Genomic DNA, 13697 nt, shown 5'->3' with positions numbered 1-13697 from the left:
GGGTGCTGAGCCGCGAAGGCCGGAAGGCTAGCAGGCGGTGAAGATGGCGGAGAACGGCGGTCGCGCCGGCAAGAGCAGCGGGAGCGGCACGGGGAAGGGGGCGGTGTCTGCAGAGCAGGTGAGGACCAGGGAGCGTGAAGTAGGGCAAGCTGGCTGGGTCCAGAGCCCTTGTGAGAGGAGGGGGGAAGCCTGTGGCTGTGCAGACCTTTACTCCAGTCCCGCATTTGCGTGGCCATCCAGAGAGGGGAGGGTCCTTGGAGGAGCCAGCCGAGCCCCCGGGGAGAGAGTAGGCGGATTGGTAGGTGAGAGCCACGCCCCCTCGGGGGGTTGGGTCTGGGCCAGAGAACATCTCGGGGAAGCAGGCGCCGCGAGGATGCGCAGGTCTGAGGAAAAATGGCTGGCCACTTTCCCCACTTTTCCCCCGCACCTTGGACCAGGATATGGCTAGGTGAGGCAGGTCTTGACGAGTCCTAGGGGATTAGTCGACGGACTGGTAGTGTAGTCTGTTACTTGACCCTGAAGCCACGCTGAAAATCGTCATCACTGCAGAGCCACGTGACTCACATACTCGAACAGTCTAGTGTTTCATACTGTTTTGAGAGTCATTACTGGATTGAATAGACACCAGAAATCCTATACTGAAAATTCGAGCATGCATTTCTCCCAGTGCCTAGCACCGGGAAACGTTTGATAAATTAATCAGAAAGCCGTTTGTTGCTTGGGAACCGTGGTTTGCTGATAGTGGGGCTAGTGTTTATTATGGGTGGGAAGAAATCCGTGTAATAGGAAAACGTAATTAAAACAATAGCTCTTTTAATTATAGGTTCTTTTATCAGTTATTTGTTGAACAGTTACTATAGGCAGAGGTATTCAGCATAAAGATTTTTAAAACTGACTCCTGCAATCAAAGAGCTTTTAGTCTGGTGAGAAAAATAAGACATACACAAAATGCTAATGTGAGGCAGAAGTATATGTATGAGAGATATAGATATGAAGTGTTATGGAATTTTGGGGGAGGGGAGAAGAATTTTTAGACAACATATACTAAGTGTTTTGCACAGTGATATGAAACAAAATATACCATGTGTTTCAGTTCAGTTCAGTCGCTCTGTCGTGTGACTTTTTGCGACCCCATGAACCGTAGCATGCCAGGCCTCCCTGTCCATCATTAACTCCCGAAGTTTACTCAAACTCCTGTCCATTGAGTCGGTGATGTCATCCAACCATCTCATCCTCTGTCATCCCCTTCTCCTCCTGCCTTCAATCTTTCCCAGCATCAAGGTCTTTTCAAATGAGTCAGCTCTTTGCATCAGGTGGCCAAAGTACCTGATGTGCATAATAAATGTTAATTATTTTGTTTTGTAAAAAAGATAATCTTTCAGCTCAGTTCTAAAGGATGAGAGAAGTTAATCAAGCAAAGAAGGAACTGGAGGGTTTTCTAGGTAGAAGGAATAATGTGTTTAAAAACACTGTGGCGTGAAACTTCCTGATATGTTTGGGATGCAGATGGACTTAAAGTTTGGAATGGATTACTGCAAGACTTGAAAGTGGAGAAAAGGGGACAAAAGAGGACTCTTGGATGTCCTTCAGGTTTCTGTCTTTGATGGTGCCTTTAGGGAATGTAGGAAGATGGACAGGTTTGGGGAGAAAGTAAGTTTGAATTTGAATTTCTTGTGGGACATACAGGTAGAGACATTTAGTAGATAGTTTGATTCATAATGTCAGGTTACAGAAAGAAATCTGAATTGGAGATACAGAGAATTATACGTTTATGAATGGTAGCCAAAGCCATGGTTGTGGGTGAAATCACCTAAGGTTTGGACAGAAAGTGAAAAAAGAAGTAGAACAGAGTGAAACCAGTTTTAAGGGATGATAGAGAAAAAGAGGCCGTCAAAACAGACTGAAGAATTGTGGTAATTGAGTTCTGAGGCTGTTCCTTGCTTAACATTCTCTGACCTTTGTGTTCCAGAGAGAACACTGGGTAAAAAACATTTGTCACTGCTTCAGATCCCAGCTGCATAGACAAGATGAGGCAAGTGGCACATTGTGCTGGGCACGTTACTTGTTTATCTTGTTATTTAATTACTGCCATTTGAAGGATCAGTGTTGTCCTCAGAATGTTTGAGTTTCAGAGGCTTTCACTTACTCAGACTGGGAGAGTTTTTAATTGAGGGACTTGAGAATCAGACAGACTATTTTTTTCCTGCTTATACCATGATCCTGTTAGAGATATTTGAGCTGAGCCTGAAGGATTGGATAAATTTGAACAGATGGCAGTAGAAACAGAATATAGACAATAGGGTAAGAGGAGATCTAGAGAAAGCATCGGTTGACATGAAGTGCAGTGACTACTTTGTTTAGCTAAATCATGAGTTATAAGTTAGAAAGGTATAGTCCTTAAAGTATACTGAGTCTTTGCATGGCAAAGAATTCAGGACTTTTTAATGTAAGCAGTGAGGGACTCATAGAAGGATATATGTTATACCATTCATTTTTTTCTTATTACATAAAATAATACATATTCATTGTAGAAAACACAAGAGAAAGTACAAGATAAATAAATTACCCATGGCCCTACTATCCAGAGATAACTATTTTTACCATTTTGAAATGTATCCTTTGAGAGGTTTCTCCCCCTCCTTTTTGTTTTTGTACATGTGTATTTTACACATTTATGTCTTTAATTTTATATAGTATTCTAAATAGTTATTTGATATTTCATAATCTGCTTTTAAGCTTAATACTATATCATGAATATTTTTCTGTGTCATCCAAGTGCTGCTGCTAAGTCGCTTCAGTCATGTCCGACTCTGTATGACCCAACAGACGGCAGCCCACCAGACTCCCTGGTCCCTGGGATTCTCCAGGCAAGAACACTGGAGTGGATTGCCATTTCCTTCTCCAGTTCATTAAAGTGAAAAGGGAAAGTGAAGTTGCTCAGTTGTGTCTGACTCTTAGCGACCCCATGCACTGCAGCCTACCAGGCTCCTCTGTCCATGAGATTTTCCAGGCAAGAGTACTGGAGTGGGGTGCCATTGCCTTCTCTGCATCCAAGCCCTAGAAGAATTAAATTAGCAACAATGTATAGGATGGATTTGGAGAGTCCAAAAATGGGGAGATAATCTAGAAGACTGTTGCAGTATCTCAGACAAGAGGTAATGAGGCCTTCAGTTGGCAGGATTAATGTCAGTAAGTCTAAGAAAAATTGCTGAGGTAGAGGCAATAAATTTGGCAGTTGATGGGATAAGGGTATGTTCAAAGAGGAAACCAGGGTTTCCTACCAGGCTAGAGTTGTGTCATTAGCGGAAAGAGGGGAGACAAGAAGAAGAGTAGTTTAAAATGGAGTAAAAGGACCTCCCTGGTGGTCCAGTGGTTAAGACTCTGAGCTTCCAATGCAGGGTGTGCGGGTTTGAACCCTGGTCAGCGAACTAGGATCCCACATGCTGTGTGAGTTGCCAAAAAAGAAAAAAAAAAAAGGAGTAAAAGGAAGTTCAGAGTTTCGGGTATCTATAGGACATTTAGGTGGAGCTGTTTTATAATAATAGCAGGTACTGTTTATTGACAATCTGTTCTATGTTGGATAATGTCCTAAGTCCTTGATGTAATTAATGAATCCTCACTACATTGTATGAGATAGATACCTCCAATTTTTTTGGTGAAAAAACTTGATTCAAAAAAGACATAACTTGGGAATTCTCTGATGGTCCAGTGGTTAGGACTTGGTGCTCTCCCTGCCGTGGCCCAGGTTCGATCCCTGGTCAGGGAACTAAGATTCCACAAGCCTCATGGCATGGTCAAACATTTAAATAAATAAAGTGAATTGGGAGGTGAGGAAGTAGAGGCAGTGAGTATAGACTGGTCCTAAAAACTTCGATGAAGAGAAAGGATGAGAATCATCATTTGATAAGCTCAGAGAAATTTTTAGAGTTGAATATATTTGCCTGGAGAATCCCCATGGACAGAGGCACCTGGCAGGCTATAGTTCAGGGAATCACAGAGAGTCGGACGTGACTGCAAATAAGCACACAGCACATGTTAGTCAGAAAAGGGGGCACTGAACTAAAAAGAAGATATTAAGTGCAGTGACAGCCCGGAAAATGCTTTTCCAGATGCATCCAGTCATAATTCTCTATCCCTTTCATTCTTCCATTAAACCCAGTAAGAGTAAATATCATGTAGATAAGACCTTTGGGTGATAAATATAATGATTATAGATCTTCCCCTTACTTATCAAAACTATATGGTATCAAACAAAAAAGAAAGAAAACAAAAATAAATCAAATGGAAATAGTTTGACTCATTAAGAGATGATTGTGTGACAAGCCAGGAGTAATACATTAATAGAAAATGAATTCTTAGACCATGGTAAAAGTAGCAGTCCTGCAGTCCACTGTGTTATTTTATCCACCCCCACATTCCACCGGCCTTAGTTTCATGATTTGTATTTTACCAAAGGTACATGTCTTATAATGTTTTTTGTTGCTTTTGTTGTTTGTTTTAGAATCAAATAAAATAAAGAGTCCAGCAAAGTACCAGGCACATAATAGTGCACCCTTTCTGTGCAAACTGTGGTGGAAGGAAGGCAGGTTATTTTAGGACTATAAAAGATGCAGGTATTTTAAAAGAAATTATATTTACATATTTTAAATTTTCAAAGAAGATAATAAAGTTTAGAAGTAGGTGGTATGATGGAAAATAAAGAACATAGTATGTGAAAATAGAAAAAGTTTTCTATCAAAAAGTGTAGGAAACTGACAGGTGCTTATATGTGAGTGCATGCAAAGAGTTGGTATGGGCCTAGGGGTGGCAAGAACCGCTTCCAGGAAGAATCTGTTGGAACAGGAGGAACGAATCAGAGTCAGGCAGAGAAAAGTGCGATGAGAGAGGTTCGGGTAAGTGTCCTAGGTAGGCTGTGGATTTTCTGCAAATGCCTGAAGGTGAATGACGGGGGAATTGCAAGTGGTTCTGCTGGGCCATGGGCTTCCCTGGTGGCTGAGACAGAGAAGAGTCTGCCTGCAGTACGGGAGGCCTGATGGTGCTGAGTGTAAGAGGTGGGGCAAGAACTGGCTGCAAGAGGTCAGCAAGGACCAGGGCTGTAGGACTTTTTTCCTGCTGTCTTCAGGAGTTTGGATTTTATCCCGTGAGTAGTGGGAATAATTGAAGGTTTAGGCATAGGATGGTTAGATTTAAATTTAAGGTTACTTGTGCTGAAGTGTGGGAAATGGATTGAAGGAGGCAAGTGTGGAACTCACCCAGGAGGCTCCACAGTACAGGTGAGATATGATAGTGGATGGATTTGAGGTATTCAGTAGATAGATATGATTTAGAAGTTAATTAATTGAGGGTGGATAGTGAGTTGAGGATGATTCCAAGGTTTCTGGAATTAAGATCTCTTCCTGCTCTAAAAATAACTAAATTAACACAGGTAATATAAGCTACCATTAGGTACAATCATGACATTGCTGGTAGCACTGAGAAGTCATCTAGTCATCTTGGAGAAGTTTATAGCAACATACAGTAGAAACTATAATAATGTTAATACCCTTTGACTCCGTCTTACTTGGGGGAATATGATTCAAGAGAAATGACTGTAAAGTTTTGTACTGTTTGTCCAGATATGTAAAATCAATGCTGTTTATTACAGAAAAATTGGAAATAACCTAAATGTCCCAACAAGAGAAGAATGGTTAGATGGTTTATGTATTAAAGAAAGTATCAATAAGGTTTAAATGCTGTATAGCCCTTACAAATTAGAATACCATGTCCTGTAGATGAATACATAAAATGTCACACACACATATATACACACACAGGAGAATATTCTTCACCTATAAAAAAAGAAGGAAATTCTGCTATTTGTGACAAAATGAATGAACCCTGAAGGTATTATGTTCAATGAAAATAAGTCAAAGAAAAACAGTTAATGATCTCATTTATATGTGGCATTAAAAAAAACAAAATTGAACTCATAGAAACAGAGTAGATTGGTGCTTTGGAGCGGGAAGAGGGGGACTGAGTGAAGCAGGGTCAAAAGGTAACAAAATTGGAGTTATAACATGAATAAGTTCTGGGGATCTAATTATAGCATGACGGCTATGGCTAACGATACTGTGTTGTATACTTGAAAGTTACTATGAGCAGAAGTCTTAAAAGTTCTCATCACAAAAGTAACTGAGGTGATGGATATATTAACTAATATTATTGTGCTAATTGTTTCCAAATATATATATAAAATCCTAATGTTATATACCTTAAACTCACACAATGCTCTAGGTCAGTTATCTTTGTTTTTGGCAGCACTGTGCGTCATGTGGGAGCTTAGTTCCCCAAACAGGGGTCAAACCCAGGACCCATGCAGTGGAAGCTGAGTCCTAACCACTGGTTTGCCAGGGAAGTCCCCTATCAATTATATCTGAAGAAAACTGGGAACAAACAAACAAAAAAAGATGTCCCCTGTAAAATTATTTATACAGGCCAGTTATGAGAATATGAGGGCTCTGTATAGTTGTGAGGCTTGATGTTAGTTTAGAATAGGAGCAGCAGGGATTTGCCTGTGACCCAGTGGCTTGGACTTTGCCTTTGCACTACAGGGGTTGTGGGTTCGATTCCTGATCAGAAACTGATCCTGCTGCACCTTACGGCCAAAAAAAAAGGAAAAAGAGTTGGTATTTTAATTGGATTCTTTTTCAGGAGGAGTGTTTATGTGTGAGATGATTTTATAGGGCTAAGGGAGTCAATAGTGACCTGGCCATCTCTGCTTATTATAGGGTTGTTAAGTATAGGGTTGAAATATGGCATTGTTAATCAGCAAGAGTGTTTGAGGAAAAGTTGGAATTTAAAAAAACTTCTTTGCCTTTAGTGGTGTTAAACTGGTGGTTGAAAAGTAGATTCCTACTAATTATTATACTAAAGAAAATAATTTCAGGTCTCAGAAATTTTAGACATTTAAGCTGATTTCATTAATGTATGTTAAATACAACATATAGCCAGAAGAATGGATGTCATTCAGATGCTAGGAGGGCATCTGGAATCTAGCTTAGTTGTGGAATTTTCTTAGATGAAAGTATTTTGATGTTAAATTGACAGTGGAGAAAATGCTAATTATAAATGGAATAGTTTTGATATAGGTAATGAAGGTGAAGGAAAAACAGCTTGTAGATGAGTGAGATTTCCAACACATCTGCTGAAATGAGTGGATGAAGCAGATTGAGATGAAAGGATGATGGTTGGGAAAAGGAAACAAGCTGCTGGAATGACAAGTTCCTGGTCAAATTTATTCCTTCATTTATTAGGCAGTAGAAGGGATGCAGAGGTGGTACAGGACAGCATGATATTAGATGTATATGAATCTTGCAGAGAGAGCTAGAAATAAGGGATCCTAGTAAAGATGAGGTGCTTGGTCATCGATGGCAGTGAGAATGGAGATGATGGGAGTGACTATGAGAGATTTGGTAATGGTTTGAATGAATGGGCCTGTTGCTCTCAGCTGACTGTGAGGGTCCAAGGGACACTCTGTTGGGAGAGAGGTCATGATGGTAATTAATGTACTTCACTGCTTACAAAACTGTTCCACAGTAATTCATTCATGTGATACAACAGCCCTATGAAGTAGGTATTATCTGCATATCACAGGTAAGAAAACTAAAGCTCAGAGAGATTAACTGAGTGGTTTTCAGTTCTGCCTGCACATCAGAATTTCATGGGAGATGTTTTCTGAAATACTGAGGCCTGGAGCCTCACTCCCAGTGATTGTGTAATTGTTCTGAGGTTCCACTATTGATGTTTTATTTATTTATTTATTTATTCATTCTTTTTAGTTCTACCACTTTATTGCTACCAGCCCATCTCCCTCCACCCTCGTGCACACATGCTCAGTCATGTAACCCCATGGACTGCAGCCCGCCAGGCTCCTCTGTCCATGGACTTTTCCAGGCAAGAATACTGGAGTGGGTTGCCATTTCCTTCTCCATCATGTTTTAAAACTGATCCCCTGATCCTAACTTGTAGCCAGGGTTAAACGAATAGGGTTAAAAGTCTGTCACAGTTCATAAAACCAGTATGTGACAGAGACAAAACTTGAAACCTAGTCTTTTGTCTTTCATCTGATATTTCTTTCCAAATACAGTCATCAGAGTGCTATACTAGATGTGTTGCTGGTGGTGGTATTAGTACCCAGGCTGACTTTCAGTCTAATTCTCTGCTCAGTTTCTGGGGAAGAAGCAGCTGGTGGTAATCACTTCTCTGGGCCTTTAAGTATGTTATTATGCTTCTTTTGCACCACTACCCACCCCACTGTCACCCCCAATTGCTCATCTTTAGGCTTCAGTTAAGGCATTCTCTCTCAGGAAACCTATTATCAGTTAGGATTTACAGGCTGCAGATACGGGCTTTGGGCCACTTATTTTTTTTAAAGGACTGTTTTAGAAGGACGGTGGTAGAACTGAACACAGTGAACACAGAATTGAACACGGTGAAAAGAAACGTTGATCATCTAGGCCACGCAGAGTTCAAGAAGTAGGGCATAGGGCAGCTTCAGGGATTTCAGGAAAGGAATAGAGGATAGTCTTTACAGGACGGCTGTCAGTGTTGGGGCTTCTCTGGTCGCTCAGGTGGTGAAGAATTTGTCCGCAGTGCAGGAGACACAGGCAGTGGTGGTTCCATACCTGGGTCGGGAAGATTCCCTGAAGGAGGAAATGGCAACCCACTCGTGTTCTTGCCTGGAAAGTCTCACAGACAGAAGACCCTGGTGGGCTACCGTCCATAAGGTCACAAAATGTCAGAGATGACTGAATACTCAGATTGGTGTCTTAGCTCCAGCTGCATTTTGTACCTGTTTGCCTCTCCTGTAGAGAGACTCTAGTATAGAATAGGTTACTGTCCTGGGGTCAAGGAGCAAGGATCCTGTAATTAGTAGCCCACAAGAACCCCAGTGAATTAGGAGGGGCAGTTCCCTAACGAGAGGGATGCTGGGCAGACCCAAACAAGAATTACTGCAAAGCCTTTCCTTTACCTGCAAGTGTAAGCTCCCCGGTAGGTGCTCCAGTAGCTCTCCACCTCCATTCTTATGTAACAAATGCCTAGTCCTCACCAAACTAAGTTGCAAGATGGTCTTGCCACCTGGCTGGCACTTAGTGTTGGTTGAATGGAGTTCCAGACAGACATAAGTTACAAATTGCAGACTGTGTTCCACTCCTTTTGCCAGGTGGGTGCCTACTACTGCGTCTCTGTAAAGCCTGCCATGCTGTGTTGTATGTTGTTGTTGTTCAGCGGCTAAATCATGTCCAGCTCTTTGCGACAGCATGGACTCCAGAGTGCCAGGCTTCTCTGTCCTCTAGTGTCTCCTGGAGTTTGCTCAGATTAATTTTCATCGAGTTGGTGACGCTGTCTAACCATCTCATCCTCTGCCGTCCTCTTCTCCTTTTGCCTTCAGTCTTTCCTAGTGTCAGGGTCTTTTCCAGTGAGTTGGTTGTATGTTGGCCCTCTGCCATTTCCACTGTCCCCTCTCTCACCGTATCTCTTTTTCATCTTAGGTAATCGCTGGCTTCAACCGTCTTAGGCAGGAACAGCGGGGCCTGGCATCCAAAGCAGCAGAGCTGGAGATGGAGTTGAATGAGCACAGGTGAGGAGCAAACAGTAGGAGAGGTGGATGGGCCACTTTGCACGGACGTTGCAGCAGAGTGGGACTGAATTCTCAGCCCCTGCTTTGTCCTCCTACCTCAGCCTAGTGATTGATACTCTGAAGGAGGTGGATGAAACCCGCAAGTGCTACCGCATGGTTGGAGGGGTGCTGGTGGAGCGGACCGTCAAAGAGGTGCTGCCTGCCTTGGAGAACAACAAGGAGCAGGTGAGCAAGAATCCCCGTATAGATGCTCTGAGCAACCAAGGCGTAAGAAAGGGGAGGCTGGGGCTTTAGAGAATGTGGGGAGGAAAGTGTGGGTAGGTACTCACATTGAAGACAGCATAAATAGCCTGTTGGCCTATGCTCTTTATGTTATGCTAAGTCTAACTCATTAGACAAAGGAGTTGCTGACTGTGCCTCTCACCATGGCTTCTGTGACCTGGCTGAGTTGGGAGAAGGAAGGTGGTTAGAGTGGGGTTTTTAAGAGTGTAGTCCATGGGTACCTGCATCCAGATCACCTAGAGGACTAATTTAAATGCAGTTTCCCAGACCCTCTCCTGTACCCACTGATTCAAAACTGCTGGGGATGGGAGCCACGAAGAGCATTTTAAAAATAATCAGCCCAGGTGATTCTTATGTATACTGAAGTTTTTAAACCATTGTTTTAAAGAATACTGTTTTAAGGAATACTTTTAAGTGTCTGGGTTCTACTATTAATATTTGATTAAAGATGAGGTTAGAGGTATCATCTGTCCTTCACTTCTCCCAACCATTGTGCATTAACAGATGGGGGAAGGGAGTCCTGAAATCCTTACATAATCCATGTCGCTTGCCCTCTAGATACAGAAGATCATTGAGACACTGACACAACAGCTTCAGGCAAAGGGAAAAGAACTAAATGAATTTCGGGAAAAGCACAACATTCGTCTCATGGGGGAAGACGAGAAGCCAGCAGCCAAGGAAAACTCAGAAGGCGCTGGGGCTAAGGCCAGCTCAGCTGGCGTGTTGGTCTCCTAGAAACCAAAGCCTTTGCATTGTTTTCTACCCTGATTCCCACTTCTAATTTCTCTTTATTGTTATTATTATTTTCTCTGCTATTGTAATATTTTTTTGTTAATTAAATGTTTTGGTCAGAATGCTTAGCTCTAGCCTGAACCTTTCACCCAGTATGAGGGGTAGAATTTGCATGGGGCATGGATAAGCATACGATTTGTGGTTTTGGTTATATCAGGTTAATGGCTTACAGTATCAGACTAGGTCTTATATTTTATCCTTTCCTTTACAAATAAAGATGCATCTCCTTATTTACTTCCCTCCCCACCAAAAGATTCAGAGACAGTGTTGACTCTCAGGTTAAAATTTAATCAGCATTTGAGGAAGACAGCTCTGTGATAATGCTTTGAGTTTGCAACAAAACAGACGCTTGGCAGTGTATCTTGGCACTATTCTTTAGATAAAGAGGTCTAGAATGCAAACCTGTGGACTAGCTGTCCTGCCATCCTCACCAAAACCCCCAACCAGGTAGAGCTGATCGTTCCAAAGGCAGGTGCGATGGCCCAGGCGTTTTAGTCCCGGATCGGCGCAGGGGAAGTGGAACCACAGAGGGGGAGACTTTCCTGTCGGGCAAGGGCAGAGGGTGGTTACTGAGGCAGCAGCACTCTGGCCCCCGTGGGGCTCCCAGGAAGACCAAAGGCACGCTCATTGGTTTTCTCCTCCCATGATTTGCAGGCCTCTCAAAAATTTAATATTCTGTGTATTCCTTTAAGTTGTCGACTAATTCTTCCTCCTCCCTAACCCTCTACTTTACTGTCCTTTTTCTCTCTGTAGTCTTCACATTCTCCTGTCTTCCCACCTTTCCCCCTTCTCAACCATTAAGCTGGCTCTCACGGGTATCATAGATGTAGAGGTCATTGCAGATGGTGTCTCTGGCTCTGGTCAAAGTTTCTCCACCAAACAGGACAGCAAAGGGCCCAACCACAGAACATGAGTGATGGCGTAGTCCTCGAGGCCCCTGCAGGGACCCCTGCCCGCTGCTCACGAGCCTTGAAAGCTTTTCCATCAAATGCGGGGCAACAGGTGGTTCCTCCTTGAGGGAGAAAGAAGGGACTGTCTGGAGGGATTTGGGCATCCAGAGTTTAGTCACGTTCCACCCTTAGCGAGATGTGAGTAGACAATACCTTAATCTTCCCATGACTCCAATGCCCAGCTACCTCTGGTTCAGCTGAGTTGCAACCCCCAAAGAGTAATAGCTGGTGACCCGGGTGGGGCCCAGGACTTTGGAGCAAAGCAGCACAGTGACCCGAGCGTGAAACAGTGTGGCAGCCTTCTTCCTTATAGCTGTGAAATTCAGGCCTGAGTTGGGTTTTCTGGAAAATGTAAGTGCTGTATACTGCCTTTTCCCCACTCCCCTCGCCAACGATAGAAGGGAGACATGGGAAAGGGCCACATCTAGTTCAGCTGAGATGAAGGGTAATATTAAAAGAGAGTAAAACTCTTTTAGACATGGAAGTTTCCCAGGGAAGAATGGTGCTAGGGTGCGGATGTTAGATAAATTGCCTGCGAATCTGTTTTTCTAGAGTGCAGGTGAAGGACGGGTGAAAATTTTAGGGCAGGGGAGGTCATACCAATAGGTGCGGGCGCCAGGGTCCAGCCTTAACGTGTAGATGCTTCCGTAACGACGCTGAGTGCGGGTTCCGCCCTCCCGGCCTGCTACCCGCAGCTCTCGGTCGGAGATTCGGGTACAAGTGTGACTACTGAGGCCGGCAGGGGGGCAGCTGCCGGAGCCGGCGGTCCACGCCTCCCACACACCGCGGTCCGTGTCCAAAGCGGTCACAGTGGCCAAGCGGCGCGACCCATCCCAGCCGCCCACCAAGCAGAGCCAGCGCCCGCCCACCGGCGCCGCGTCATGGTGGCTGCGCCTCGGGCCGCCCCGTGCTGCCACTCGCACGGCCTGGTCCCCAGCCGGGTCGAAGACCACCGTTTCACCGCTCGGCTCTCTCGCTCCTCCAGCTAGGAGCCCCCCCACCAGATAGAACCGTCCCCGCAGTTCAGTGCATGAATGGAAGGCCCGCGCCAGCAGCGGGTCCCGCGCCACCGGACGCCAGGTCCAGCCCGAGCCCCGCGCCTCACCCACAGCCCCCGCCATGGGACCCAGTAGAAGCGAGCTGCGGGAACGGCGGCCTGGAGGCCGGCTATATGGGGGCCCAAGATTCTCCGGAACCGCCCCTACCGGAAGCCCCTCCAGGTCCCCACGTCAAGGCACCGGCTCTCACCGCCGTCACCCAGCAACCACGGCCGCGGCTGCAGCACGACGCTGCAAATTGAAGGTCGCAAAGCACTGGTTACCGTGGAGACAGGAGACCTGGGGAGCTACCGGGAAGCACTGTTGTCACCATGGCAACAGGAGCCGTGCTAGGTCGATAAAAATGATGAGTGTTGAACTCAGAGCCAGTTCTTGAGAAAGACCCCTGTCGTTTAAGCTGCGAATTCACTTGGGACTACGACGTTTCAGGTGCCGGTGTTGCTCAGCAAAGATTGAGGAGGGACCATGTCCTTTTGACTTTAGCGTATTTTTTGGAGCGGGGCGTGGGGAGGGAGGAGAGGCCTGCCACTTTGCATGTGGGATCTTAGTTCCCCAACAGGGATCCAACGTTCGCTCCAGGCAGTGGAAGCCTGGCGTCTTAACCACTGGGCAGCCAGGGAAGTTCACTTTGGCATTTTTCTGATTCGTTCTGATTTCCCCAGGGATGAGTTAGGAAGAGACAAAAGTCAGAGGGGAGGCAGTGAAAGTAGACTAAGTACTGACCTGGGAGTCAAGAGACTTGGGCTCTGGTTCCAACTATATCTTGACTCTCAAAGTGACTAGTTTTCTCTAGGCCTCTTCTTTCTCATTTATAAAACATTGTTGGCTAACCTCTTAGTTGTTTTGCAAACCAAACATCTGTGGTAAAGGCTGGAAGCTCTTGACTGGGTGGGACAGCCCTTTCCTCTCTGGCCACTAGAGGGTAGTAGAGCCCAGTTTCAGGGTACTGGGGGGCGGGGCGGCGCGAGGGCGAGAGGAGAGATTGGGTTGGGGTAG

At 44.8% G+C, this 13697-nt stretch overlaps 2 protein-coding genes and 1 non-coding gene across 3 annotated transcripts; 2 read left to right on the top strand and 1 right to left on the bottom strand.

Moving 5' to 3' along the window:
• The first annotated feature begins 6 nt into the window (after positions 1 to 6).
• PFDN2 (prefoldin subunit 2) lies at positions 7 to 10755 on the top strand. Its single transcript, XM_020889302.2, has 4 exons — positions 7 to 118; positions 9531 to 9619; positions 9721 to 9844; positions 10460 to 10755. Exons 1-4 carry the CDS (start codon positions 44 to 46, stop codon positions 10634 to 10636), a joined length of 465 nt encoding a protein of 154 aa, XP_020744961.1. The 5' UTR covers positions 7 to 43; the 3' UTR covers positions 10637 to 10755.
• On the top strand, positions 3695 to 3766 carry TRNAE-CUC (transfer RNA glutamic acid (anticodon CUC)). The gene has a single exon. It is a non-coding gene; the product is annotated as a tRNA-Glu (tRNA).
• A 205-nt stretch (positions 10756 to 10960) lies between the features above and the next one.
• On the bottom strand, positions 10961 to 13689 carry KLHDC9 (kelch domain containing 9). The gene is made up of 4 exons (XM_020889299.2): positions 12244 to 13689; positions 11797 to 11956; positions 11507 to 11705; positions 10961 to 11235 (listed from the first exon to the last, which is right to left on the bottom strand). The coding sequence occupies exons 1-4, from the start codon at positions 12762 to 12764 to the stop codon at positions 11069 to 11071; spliced, it is 1047 nt and encodes a 348-aa protein (XP_020744958.1). The 5' UTR covers positions 12765 to 13689; the 3' UTR covers positions 10961 to 11068.
• Between the last annotated feature and the right edge of the window lie 8 nt (positions 13690 to 13697).

The sequence above is a fragment of the Odocoileus virginianus genome, chromosome 5, assembly GCF_023699985.2.
Source record: "Odocoileus virginianus isolate 20LAN1187 ecotype Illinois chromosome 5, Ovbor_1.2, whole genome shotgun sequence".
NCBI lineage: Eukaryota > Metazoa > Chordata > Mammalia > Artiodactyla > Cervidae > Odocoileus > Odocoileus virginianus.
The sequence above is the reverse complement of the archived record's forward strand: the minus strand, read 5'-3'. Positions and strand labels throughout refer to the sequence as shown.